This window comes from Macaca thibetana, chromosome 1 (genome assembly GCF_024542745.1).
Source record: "Macaca thibetana thibetana isolate TM-01 chromosome 1, ASM2454274v1, whole genome shotgun sequence".
Lineage (NCBI taxonomy): Eukaryota > Metazoa > Chordata > Mammalia > Primates > Cercopithecidae > Macaca > Macaca thibetana.
This window is the reverse complement of record NC_065578.1, coordinates 23,383,718-23,397,280: the sequence shown is the minus strand read 5'-3', so window position 1 is coordinate 23,397,280 and position 13,563 is coordinate 23,383,718. Positions and strand designations below refer to the sequence as shown.

General features: G+C 43.7%; 1 protein-coding gene across 5 annotated transcripts in view; it reads right to left on the bottom strand.

Moving 5' to 3' along the window:
- Positions 1-5,448: 5,448 nt before the first annotated feature.
- NIPAL3 (NIPA like domain containing 3) overlaps positions 5,449-13,563 on the bottom strand; it is a 54,973-nt gene continuing 46,858 nt past the window's right edge. For 3 of the 5 annotated variants that reach the window (XM_050791874.1, XM_050791843.1, XM_050791864.1), the window contains exon 11: positions 5,449-9,431. In XM_050791874.1, the coding sequence (XP_050647831.1) occupies positions 9,232-9,431 (200 nt within the window). In that variant the 3' untranslated portion in view covers positions 5,449-9,231. The other 2 variants (XM_050791845.1, XM_050791856.1) reach the window with 2 other exon arrangements.

The following is a 13,563-nucleotide window of genomic DNA, read 5'->3' as shown; positions in this document are numbered from 1 at the left end:
AATTTTTAAATTAGCTGGGCATGGTGGTGCCTCCTGTAATCCCAGCTACACAGGAGGCTGGAGTGGGAGGATCACTTGAGCCTGGGAAGTCGAGGCTGCCGTGAGCTGTGATCGCACTACTGCTCTCTAGTGTGGGCAACAGAGTGAGACCCTGCCTCAAAATAAAGAAAGAAATGATACATGCTGGGCACAGTGGCTCATGCCTATAATCCCAGCACTTTGGGAGGCAGAGGTAGGTGAATCACCTGAGGTCAAGGGTTCGAGACCAGCCTGACCAACATGGTGAAACCCTGTCTCTACTAAAATACAAAAATTAGCCAGGTGTGGTGATGGGAGCCTGTAATCTCAGCTACTTGGGAGGCTAAGGCAGGAGAATCGCTTGAACCCAGGAAGCAGAGGTTGTAGTGAGCCAAGATTGCACCATTGCATTCCAGCCCAGGCAACAAGAGCGAAACTCTGTCTCATAAAAAATAAATAAATAAATAAATAAATAAATAAAATAAAATAAAAAGAAAAAAGTAAAAGACATGATACACTAGGTATATCAATGAAAGGACAGATGGCCTGGCCCAGGGAGTTTATGAAGATTGACAAGCTAATAGCTGTCGTGCTACTCAGAACCTAAGGAAGTTTTATTCTGTGCAAAAAATAAATAAAAATAAAGAATTTAGAATAATTGTCTATTGATATACAATGGACTGAAAATTTTTTAAAAATACAGACTTTGAAGTCAGTCATATCTAGGTTTGAATCCAGGCTCTTCCACTTACCCACCAGGTGGCCCTGGGCAAATAACTGAACTTCCCTGAACCTTCGTTTCCACATGTGTATCATATAACAGGGGTTGAACAGCTTCCTCGTGGGGCTGTTGTGAGAAGGAAATGCATAATGCATGTAAAGTGCCTGCCCAGAGTGAAAGCACAGTAAAGGGTAGTGGACCTAGGATATAGGAGGTGTTAAGAGGAAAAGACCAGAGATCATAAGACCTGAGTTCAAGTTCTGTGCCTGCAACTGACTAGCCAGTGACATCCTCTTTGTGGCCCTCCCTCTCCTTACACCGGTACCAAGACCAAGCGTGGCTCTGCAATGCTGCTCTCATCTTATCGGCCTGCAGCAAAACAGGCAAATAATGACAATGTCTGACATTTTTCATAAAGCTAAATTATTCTGTTTAAAGGATTACTATCTGGGATTTTGCTCTTCTTACTGTTTTGGTGTTAATGTCTTTTTTAAATGAAATGACAGGATAGTAGAGTATTTTTTTTTTCCTTTCTATATTCTGATTTGACAACATAAGTTTGAACAAGAGCAAGGAGCTGAGACTTGTCCAAACAGATTTGAAAACATATTGGAAAGCCTCGATAATTGACACAGTATTACTGGTGAATATACAGGCAGACCAATGGAACAGAATGGCAAGTCCCAAAAATATAGATATTTAGTATATTATAGAAGTGGCATCCAATTCTTTAGGGCACAGCTGGACTATTCCATAAATGGTATTGGCCTAGCTTGGTAGCTATCTCAGCAGAATAAAGTTGGATCCATACTTTGAACTGTGCACCAGAATAAACTCCAAGTGGCTTTCAGATGTAAACACACAACCAGACTATTGTCTAGTAAGTCCAATATTTAAAAACAACAACAACAATAACAACAAAAAAACCCTAAAAAGACTCAAAGATGACATGGGGAATTCTTTTATAATCTTGGAATAAGTTAGACCTTTCAAACTATGATTCGAAATCCAGAAGCTATAAAAGAAAAGACATTCAATTATGTAATGCAAATATTTATATAAGTAAATAACATTTATATAGAAAAAATTATATGTAAAACAAAAAACACAGAAGAAAAAGTCTTTTCATAGTAAAAATAAATACTACAAGCAAATCAAAAGGCAAGTAACAAACTGGGGGGAAATAATTGTAGGTGTTATCACAAAGAAAAGGTTAATTGATACCAAAGAGCACTTTCAAATCAATAAGAAACCAAAACAACCACAGAATGGTGAGCAAAGCATATGGACAATTTACAAAAAAAAAACACAACAAATAGTGGCCGGGCGTGGTGGCTCATGCCTGTAATCTCTGCAGTTTGGGAGGCCGGGGCGGGTAGATCACCTGAGGTTAGGAGTTTGAGACCAGCCTGACCAACATGGTGAAACCCCGTCTTTACTAAAAATACAAAAATTAGCCAGGCATGATGGTGCACACCTGTAATCCCAGCTACTTGGGAGGCTGAGGCAGGAGAAGCGCTTGAACCTGGGAGGCGGAGGTTGCGGTGAGCCATTATCACACCATTGTACTCCAGCCTGGGCGACAAGAACAAAACTCCGTCTCAGGAAAAAAAAAAAAAGTACATGAACATGAACATATGCAAAGATGCTTCGTCTCACTCATATGAAGAGACATTTGTGACTTGACAATTTGATAGAAGATATTTTCATAATTATAAGACAATATAAGAGATTGCTATCTAGTTTTCTGAATCATCCCAGGACACCTACACAGCTGAGCTTTGTAAGATCAGAGTGTAGGGACAACCACATAGCTGTATTTCTGACGTTGTTGTTTAAAAGACAAACAGGAGAGTTAAAGATAGGGCTTTCTGGGTTTTTTGTGTCTTTTAACTTCTTAAAAAGTCATCCTGAGAATTAAGCGCATCAAAGTTTCCATCCAGAGTGCCTCACATTTCAGTATAAGCTGGAGAAGGCAAAAAGCAATGCGCTCGCTGCCATGTGAATCTTGTCTCTTTACACCTGGGCAGCTTTCACAGAACTATGCTCCTACCTGAATACCTTACGGCATCACAATGGGAAAATGTTTGTTTCTTGGCTTGCATTTGCTTTATAATTTAATTTTAATATTCTGCTTGGTGCATTTTGACATTTAATAAGGTCATGACAGAACACGGTGCTGCTGCACCAAACATCATCTTTTTCTTAAGCAAGCCTTGGACTTTGTTTCCTTTTTTACTGTTTGTTTGAACAAAGAAAGCTGATTTTGTAGTGAAACTAATAAGAAATATTAAACAGAACAAGATTAGCTACAGAGAGTTAGTAGCCTTTTGCCAATCTCTATTTACTTAAAAATTTTTATTTCATGAAACCAAAAAGTAAAATATAAACTAACTGAATAAACAAAAAAATTAATGAGAACAAGATTAACGACATAACCTTTTGCCAATATCAATCTCAATACTTTATTATTTCATGAAACCAGAAAGTAAAATCTAATAAAAATAACAACTGAATAAGCAGCAAAAAATTAATGAGAACAAGATTAACTATAAAAAGTAACTCTTTGTCAATCTCTATTTTAAAATTGTACTGTTTTATGAAATAAAGTTTGAGAGTTGTGGATGATTCTAAAATTCCCTCCAGCTCTGTGACAGACTGAATTTTTTTTTTTTTGAGATGGAGCCTTGCTCTGTCACCCAGGCTGGAGTGCAGTGGCTTAATCTTGGCTCACTGCAACCTCTGCCTCCCGGGTTCAAGCGGTTCTCCTGCCTCAGCCTCCCAAGTAGCTGGGACTACAGGCGTGCACCACCACGCCCAGATAATTTTTGTAAATTTAGTAGAGACGGGGTTTCACCGTGTTAGCCAGGATGATCTCGATCTCTTGATCTTGTGATCTGCCTGCCTTGGCCTCCCAAAGTGCTGGGATTACAGGCGTGAGCCCCTGCGCCTGGCTGATAGACTGAATTTTATTTACTCATCTGGCTAGCAGGTGGGACCATTGCAAACGTGGTCCCCAGAGACTCAGCTAATGAGCTTCTGTCCTTCAAGTTCACACCTTCCCTTGAAACTGGGCCAGAGGTGATGTCCTAACCCATGGCAGACCTTACTCCCACTAAAATCCCACTGGCCCACACCAGGAAAGGCAGCACAGTAGAGGGAAGAGCTCAGGTTCTGGAGTCAGGCAGTCCTGGGTTCAAATACTGGCTCTGCTGTTCACCAGCTCTGAGACCTGAGTCTCAATTTCTTTTCTCTTTGAGATAGGGTCTTGCTGTGTGGCCCAGGCTGGAGTGCAGAGGTACAATCATGGCTCACTGCAGCCTCAGTCTCCTGGGATCAAGCAATCCTCTCGCCTCAGCCTCCTGAGTAGCTGGGACTATAGGTGCACACCACCATGCCTGCTAATTTTTATTATTATTATTATTATTATTATTGTTTAAGTAGAGACGGGGTCTTGCTATGTTGTGCTGGTCTCAAACTGCTGAGCTCAAGTGATTCTCCTACCTTGGTCTCCCAAAGTGTTGGCACTACAGGCATGAGCCACCATGCCCAGCCAGTCTCAGTTTCTTCATCTATAAAAGGATATGATTAAAATTTACCTTGTGGAACTGTTATAAAGGAGAAATGAGATGTAAATATGAGGTCTTAATATATCATTTGGCATACAGTAAGTGCTTAATATATGTCTGTATGACTCTGTATTTTTGTGATTATACCAATAAATATATAGGTACCATACTATACCTGCCTTTGTAAATTGGAAACTCAGAATGAAGAGACATATGTGCTTGGAAATACTTAAGATCAAAAGTGTTCATTATATAATTTAAAAAAGAATAAAGAGGAAAAAAACCCATTGTTTCAATATAATACAATGCCTTGATGGGATGCTCAATATAGTTCCAAGACTTTACATCTATTAATCCCTCCAATCCTAAAACAATCGTTAATAATGCTGTTATTCCTGTTTCACAGATGAGGCACAGAGAGGTTAAGTAACTTGCCCAATGCTACACAGCTAACAAGTGAGAGAGCCAGGAATCAAACCCAAGCAGTGTACACAGAGAGTCTGTGCATTTTTTTTTTTTTTTTTGAGATGGAGTTTCACTCTTGTTCACTCTTGTTGCCCGGGCTGGAGTGCCATGGTGGAATCTTGGCTCACCGCAACCTCCACCTCCCAGGTTCAAGGGACTCTCCTTGCCTCAGCCTCCTGAGTAGCCGGAATTACAGGCATGCGCCACCACGCCCTGCCAATTTTATATTTTTAGTAGAGACGGGGTTTCTCCATGTTGGTCAGGCTGGTCTTGAACTCCCGACCTCAGGTGGTCTGCCCGCCTCAGCCTCCCAAAGTGCTAGGATTACAGGCATGAGCCATTGTGCCCAGCCGAGAATCTGTGCTTTTAACCACGGTGAGGGTTGTGGGGTTGCGGAGGAAGTGCAAGTGAGCCTCAACTGCAATTATGGGCATCTCTAGATCTGTACTGTTAATGTATGAGCTATATGGAAATGTAATTAGATGAAATTAAACATTCAGTTCCTTGGTTGCACTAGCCACATTTAAAGTATTCAACAGCCACATGTCGAGAGTGGCTACCATGTTGGGCAGCACAGACACAGAACACTTCCGTCATCACAGAAAGTTCTACTAGACAGTCTGTTCTAGATAATTCTAGGAAGTATTAGCCAAACATAAGACACGAACTCAGCTGTCACTGCATGGATTTTTAATTAAATACCACTTCATAATGTTATTCACACTTAGTACTTTTTTTTTTTTTTTAAATAAGACATGCCATAAGTCGTGAAGTTAACAAAATATAAGCATCTGCACAGAATATATTCTAAGGTGACTTCATTTACACCGCTTCTCAGAGAAACACACAAGTAACCTTTTGTCTGCCTATCAGCCAGTGTTGGAACAGATATGGAATACACATGGAACGCTGCCAGGCTGGTTCCCCAACACTAGCCTGATGGAGTCCTGTACCCGCGCAGCGCCGTCAAACTGGCTGGTTTCCACTAGAAAAGCAATGGAGAGTCAGCTCTCCCTTCTCTACCCAGAATTCAGCTCCACACTACAAGATCTGTATAACCTGAACCTTGATGTGACAGCAACTGAAGTTTAACCCAAGTTGGTGACCTTGCTTTAGGGACCTGGGCTGCTCGGAAGGAGACCGAGGTGTGATATTTAACATTGCTTGCAACATTCAAGAAGACTTGGGGACGTCAGAGCCGTGAGTAACAATAACGAACCAGGGCTATGAGTGGAAACCTGATGCACCCCTTCCCCATCCTAATAGCCAGTGCTGCGTATGGCCATCAGCAGACAGTCCATTTATACCACGGGACAACGATAGGGAGGAACTAGCCTTCACATCAGCTGTGCTTCCTGACTACTCAAGTGACCTACGCGTGGTTTCCACTCAGGAAACCACCATTTAACTTTCTGCTCAGCCCTTTCAAGGCTCAGCTTGGTGGGATGACGCCACTGCCCCAAACCCTCAGGCAAGGGAGCTTCCCAGGCCTCAGCAGCAGTTCCAGGATCTGCAGGATCCCATGATCCACAGCCGACCTGAAATTACAGTGCACTTTATTTACTCATCTCAAGAAAGCCGGCTGGCCCAAGGCTAAAAGGCCCATACCAAAAGCAAGGGAAGGAGGGGGGCAGAGCAAGTTTGGGAGCGTATATATGCCCAAATTATTACTGATACCTGGGTTTGACACATCGAAATAGCCTCCCTGCTCACCTTCTCTTTCTCCCTCCTGCCCCCACTCCCAGCTTTAGAAAAATCATTTGGGAAAGGAGGAATACACAAATAGCAGTGAAACCTGATTTTAATTTCTGCTTTTTGTTTTTTGTTCTTGTGGGCTCGGAGAAGGTAACTCATTTCCCCTTCTGATTCTTCCTCCACAATGAACAAGCCCTCCTTTTCCATCAGGGCTGATCCTGCCCTTCTCTTCCTCATGAACCATCAATGGCTTCCATGTCCTCTTGGATACACTTTAAACTCCTTAGCCAGGTATTCAAGACCTTCCATGATTCGGCCTCCACTGCTTATCCTTTTTTTTTTTTTTTTTTTTTTTTTGAGACATGGGCTCATTGTCACCCAGGTTGGAGTGCAGCAGCATGATCACGGCTCACTGTACCCTTGGCTTCCTGGGCTCTAGCAATCCTCCCACCTCAGCCTCCTGAGTAGCTGGGATCACAGGCATGCCCCACCACACCCAACTAATTTTTTTTTTTTTAATTTTTAGCAGAGGTAAGGTCTTGCTATGTTGTCCAGGCTGATATAAAACTCCTGGGCTCCAGTGATCCTCCAGCCTTGGCCTCCCAAAGTGCTGGGATTACAGGCGTGAGCCACTGTGCACAGCTTCCACTACTTAGCTTTGAGATTCGTCTCCCACCACCTTCCCTGGCTCTCCTTTCTTTGCCCTGCTCCTCTTATCTCTGTGCCTTTGCAAATGCTGGCCCCTCTGCCTCGGGGGTGATCACCCTACTTTCATATGCTTTATACAAATCCTAGATTTGCCACCATCTATGAGTGGGACCAAAATCATCTCCACTTCTGAATACCCCTTTGGGCTCAGGGTCGGAACTTTGACAGGGTCTCCATGATGGTCATTTTCTGTGGCCCACCACCGCACTTTACACCCATCAGAGATTCCTGGGTATTTGTGCCTCCCTCTGCTGGCCTGGAGGGCAGGAACTATGTCTTATCTTTGTAGCTTGGGTCTTCCAAATGCTTAGCACATAGTAAATGCCTTATAAATCTTGTTGAATTGAGTTGATCCCCATCCTAAGGGAAGGGAGTCCACTGCCCGCTGCCGCCTTAGGTAGTTAAGACCACACAATACAGAAGTGGTTAAGACACAATACAGAAGTGGTTATCACAGACAACAGATGTCAGTTTTTGAAGTCAAGGTATTAAATCAGTACTAAATCAGTATTAAGCACAATCCACAAAGATAAGTGATCTGTCACACTGGTCTATTAACACTGTTATCATGCCTATTAAAGGCTGTCTAGGGAAGTGGTGAGTGTAGCTCTAAGTAGTATTCACTGGATGGAGAATGCCACAGATCCTATGGGGATTATTTAACCTTCCAAAGGAACCCTAGGGAGGAAACTTTCAGGCAAGGTTGCATGGGGCCCTGGGGGTTTTAGCAGAACATCTTTTTAAATTCTTAAGCTTTCCAGGTGTGAAATCTCAGGATTGTGGCATTGTAGCAGAATCACTGGTGGTACCAGTTAAGAATGCAGACCCCTGGGCCCCACTCCAGTCCCACTTAAGAGTGTCTGCAGTTGGGGTGCAGGAATCTGCATTTTACATACACTTCTAGGGGATCCTCATGCCCACTAAAGTCTGCAAACCTTTCTCTGCGCCTCTCAAAGTACACCATCAGTCTAGGGGAGGACAGTCACATAGGCAGCCAGGAAGAAAGCAACAGCCCTGTTTTTGAGAATGCTTGCTTCTCCCAGACATACATGCATGGGGATGAGGACCCAGAGAGTCTCTATTGACTTCAAGGAAATTAACCAGTAACTTGAGCTTGGCTTGTGGCTCTGTAATGGAGAGACGGAGGACAGGTGAAGAGGCTGTCTCTGAAATGAGCATCCCCACCTTTCCAGGGGGCACTGGTATGCAGGAAAAAATAACACATAAGATGGCCAGATTTTCTACCTATCCCTTTTTAAGTGGTGAAATCACCTTTTGTAAGAGTAAGGGGGACTTTTCTTCCTTAATGGGCTGAAGCATCATCACCCTCTCCTAGCCTCCTTATTCTTCCCCTTCTCCTAACTTCCTAATTCCTTTGGGGGCAGGAGGCAGACAAACAAGTAGTCCTCACAGAACCAAAATCAAATTCGTTTTCAGAGTAGATCCAATTTGAACATATCAAGCACATCTTCGCTAGAAGGGCACAGATGACTGGAAGGCAGATGTACATTTCTGAAACACAAATGGCAGAACCTTCCACCCAGGGTTGGCCCAGCCTGCCATGTGAAGGCAGCACAAGTGCTATCACAGATACGGCACCAGGAGTGTTGGGGAGAGATCAGGCATGCACGTGAAGTGGAGGAAGACGAGATTTAGAGGTGTCCAGCCTTTCGCTGGATTTGAGAATTAACAGCAGACTCTCCGTCTTGTCTTAGCTCTGAAGGATACAGCAACCTTTGGTCACTGTCGGAGGAAGCTCAGTTACCATCCTCAAGGATGGTAGACAGGCTTTCCAAATCCTGCTGGGCTAATCCAGGCAGAAGCTGGATTCTATCCTGCCCACCTGGAATAATGCTTCCATCCCCCCACCCTCATCATCTGAAATTTCCAAGACCAAGATAACGCATCCTTTCCCAGGGACAAAGGCTTTCTGAGATCATCGTCCATAGCGTTCTCAGTTAAAAACAAAATGAGACTTGAAAGGCAAGTTTTAGGATTCAGGGTTGAACCGCTGTCAGCCTGGTGGGGACAGTTATAAATAGAGGGAGGCGAGTCTCATTCCTTCTTGGTGTGCTCTAGGACTCGGTAGGGGACCCCAGAGGCACTTCTGGAGCCGTGCTCTTCTTGCATGACTGGCAGTGTGGCAGGAGCGTAGATCTCAGAAATGTTGTCATTGTTTTCCAGAGCCCCATAGGAAAAAGAAGCTTTGAGGTCAGGCTGGACAGTCATCCCTTTATCGTGCATGTTCTGCATACCTGAAATGAAATCCATTTTCCCCAAATCATTACCTGGTAAGGGGGCCAAGGAGGCCGCATCTCCCTCTATCCTGCCACAGACTAATTATAGTGCTCAGCAGCTAATCATGTGCATTGTCAATTTCCCGAATGCTTTAGATTTAAAAGAGAACACCCACAAATACACACTGGAACTATTACGGTTGCTAAGCAACAAGAGATGAATCTTCAGGAAATATGCACACAGACCAGCTGCTGTCAGGAGGAACCCTCAGTTGGCCTAAAGTGAGGTGGGAATGTCGGTGTGGGCCCCAGGTGGAATGGAACTAGCACTGTGCTTTGAACGTGGTAGATGCCAATGCTTCACTGTTGAATTAAATCAGGATCCAGGAAACTCTGTTACACTGTCGAGGAAAGAGAGTAATTTTTGTGCATGGGCACCTGAAGGTGACAGATGCATCATGATGCCCAGAGACAGCATCTTGGCCTTTAACTTTAAAGTCCCTGCTACACATACAGGGGAAGGTGAGATTTGCTTATTATTACTTCTGGGTACTTTGACAAGGGATTCCTATTTACATTTGAGGGCAAAGCCTTTAATCTTTAATTCCTTTATCTTTGTCCTACAATTCCCCTAGTCAGGTCAGGAGGGACGTGTTTTGTTTGTTTGTTCATTTATTTATTTATTGAGACAGGGTCTTGCTCTGTCGCCCAGGCTGGAGTGCAGTGGAACGATCTTGGCTCACTGCTGCCTCAACCTCTGGGGCTCAAACGATCCTCCCATATCAGCTTCCCTCCCGAGTGGCTGGTGCTACAGGTGCATGCCACCATGTCCAGCTAATTTTTGTGTTGTTTTGGTAGAGATGGGGTTTCACCATGTTGCCCAGGCTGGTCTCAAACTTTTGGGCTGAAGTGATCTACCTGCCCCACCTCCCAAAGTGTTGGGATTACAGGTGTGAGCCGTTTCGCCAGGCCGGTTACTTTTGAGGCCAACTTTTCCTGCCAGGGAATTAAGACTCTTCAAATTCTGCCTTCAGGCCGAGTCATAAGAAATTGAATGCAATGAAACTATGATGATAATAACAGCTGACATCTAACTATTTAATATGCCCTGAGCACTGGGCTAAAGGACTTTCTTTTTAAAGGCAGAGTCTATGTTTTCCAGGCTAGTCTTGAACACCTGGGGCTCAAATGATCCTCCTGCCTCAGTCTCCCATAGCTGGGATTACACGTGTGAGCTACGACACCCGACTGGGCTAAGCACTTTAAATAGTAACTGTAACAACAATAGCAATGACAATGGTTATGTGTATTGAGTATTTAATTGGTGGCAGATACTGTTCCAAATAGTTACAAAGTTCTATCTCATTTGATCCTCAGGATGACTAATAAGGAAAACGAAGCAGCAGAAATGACGCACGTAATTTGCCTGAGATCACGCAGCTAGTAAGAGGCAGTGCCAGGGTCCAAACTCGGGGCTTTCAACTCAGAAGTCCATACTCTTAACTGAATGCTGTGTGGCTTCCCTATGTACCCGCACTTAATCTCCAAACAATCCAATGACAGAGATGAACTACTGTCCTCATATTCTGGAAAGAGATTCAGAGAGGTGAAGTAACTTGCCCAGGGTCACACAGTTAATGAGAGACCAAGGTGGGATCCGCCACCAGAGCCTGTGCTCTTATCCACTCTGCAAATGGCCGGGGAAGACCCAGTCCGTGAAAGGCCCTTCGGCTCCCTAATGCGTAAGACTTAACTGATGGTTCTTTGAAGGGCACAGTTTAAGAGTCTGTGGTTTGGATTTTGGGGGAGGGCAGAAGAGGGAAGTGGAAGAGCTGAGGAGGTGCCTGTCCTCAGGCAAGAGAGTTGGCTTAACAGGTTCGGTTTACCTTTTGGATTTTGTCAATGCCCTCCAGCCAAAGACCAACGGGAATACACCTCCAGTCTAACAAATGTGGGTTTATTGACACATTGCAATGTGAGAGGTGTACATGGCAGGGAACCATGAACTATCTAAGAGGGGGTTAGAAAGGAGTTATTGTGGGGTTGGCTTAGACTAGGTGATTTTGGGGTGGGTTCAAGGAAGTGAGGCTTTGCTTTGGGTTGGATGCTGTCAGGAAGCAGGGCTAATTCCGTCATTGGGGATCTTAGTTTTTATCTAGAAGATGACTAGGTTGGAGCTAAAGCTGTGACTGGTAAAGAGGTGGCTGTCTCTCACAGCCAGGTAAGAGGGATGTTTGGTGTTTTTCATGATTTGGACAATGTCCATTTTTTGTCTGTGTTTAGACAGGATAGCAGAGTAGTCCTGTTTGTGTTCTTTCATTTATTTATTTATTTATTTATTTATTTATTTATTTATTTATTTTTAACTTTAGGAAAAAAACCCTTTTCTTCCCATTCCACCTGCTTGTGTCCTGATCTGTCACAGCTGCAGAGTGGCCTTGCTTGCTGTTGATGTTCTGTGAAATTGTTTCTGCTCAACAGGAGAGGGCCAAGGCCCGGCTGAGAGTGCCAGGCCAGCTCCTGGAGGTCAGGGGCTATTTCTTGTTCTCATTTTTAAGAAGTGTTTCAGGTGCATGAATTACTCAAAGGCTCTCCAAATAGTGATGTGGTACATTTCTGGAATTGGAATATCTCTTGAACAGTAGTTGTCTGTTGTGAAGATATGAATCTAGGTAGACAAAAGGCAAGGTCCTAATGCTGACCAGGGAAACCAAGTGGCTGGAAAAGCACCTCTGTTTAGGCTGAGACTGTTCAGCAGTTTTATTCTGCATGTTCTACCTGCCACCAGGTCAAACAAATGTGTGAAACTTCCAAAGGTTTTTAAAGCAAAAGGGAAGTGAAACCAAATGTAACCAGGCATCTACCATGTCCCAGACACCGCGCAAGAGGCCTTTACACATATGACCACTAGCCTGAAAGAAGGAATCCCAGTTACAAGTGAGGATGAGAGGCCTTGGGAGGTCACACAGCAGGAAGCTGGTAGAGCTGGGATTTGAATCCAGGTCATCTGAACTCCAAGCCCACGCTCTTCACAGGACAGAACACCTACAATCGGAAGTGTCTTGACAAGCCACCGCAAGGGCAGGGTCTCCCTGATTCAACAGCTGACTTCCCACTGGTCACAAGGTACAAAGAAAAAGCTGAGAGCCACACCCACAAACAGACCACAGAATGTTGATATCTAAGATTACCTTAGGTTACCTTCTATTTTCCACCAGAAAATACATCCATCTATCTATCTATCTATCTATCTATCTATCTATCTATCTATCTATCTATATACACACACAAATACTGATATTGATATATATACATACATAGTTTATAAACACACAAACACACGTATACATACACATACTTGCACACACAGAGTTGACACCTCACCTATCTGGAATTCAGCTATCCAGCGCCCTCATCTATCCGGAACACAGCCGAGAAACAAGGAAGTTAGCAAAAAAGGAATCTGAGCAGCCAGATTAGACGTTTAAAAAGTTCATGCACCAAAGCTCATGCACTTAACTCCTAGTAGAAATCTTAGGCCCCCAACTCAGAGCTCCTTCATTTTGATTTTATTTGTAATTTGAACAAGTTGGGCTGAAGGAGCGCATTGACATTGAGTTGCTATACTCAGGCAGGCTGGCTACAGCAAGAAGGACAGACAACAGCTTAATAACAAGAGAGGAGGAACTAATATAAAAAGTACACACATAAACCCTGGGGCCATTTAATGTAGGGGCACACCAGTCAGCCCTGAGAACACACCTGCATCACAGGGTTACAGCATGAAAACCTCTCGAGTAAGCAGTCCTCTAGACCATCAATGTGTTTATATTTTGTTCATGAGATTGTGTTAATGAAGGACAGGAGATTATGTTTTAGAGACAGTTCCATCTTGTATAAATAAAATTAAAATGTTGAGTTAAGTGCGAAAGCTAATGGTCACCAGCAACCTACAGAGTTTAGGTCAGCAAATCTGAGGTTGGTCCAATGTCTTAACTTTTCTAATCTGAATTCCTTTAGGCTAGACAGGCACTCTCCAGTCCTCCACAGGTCCCACCACTCCCTGCTGGGCAGTATTTGGCTGATTCACATGTTTATGTTACTGTCAGGGCTTACAGGCATTTACATTTGTGTTTCTCAGTATGAATCC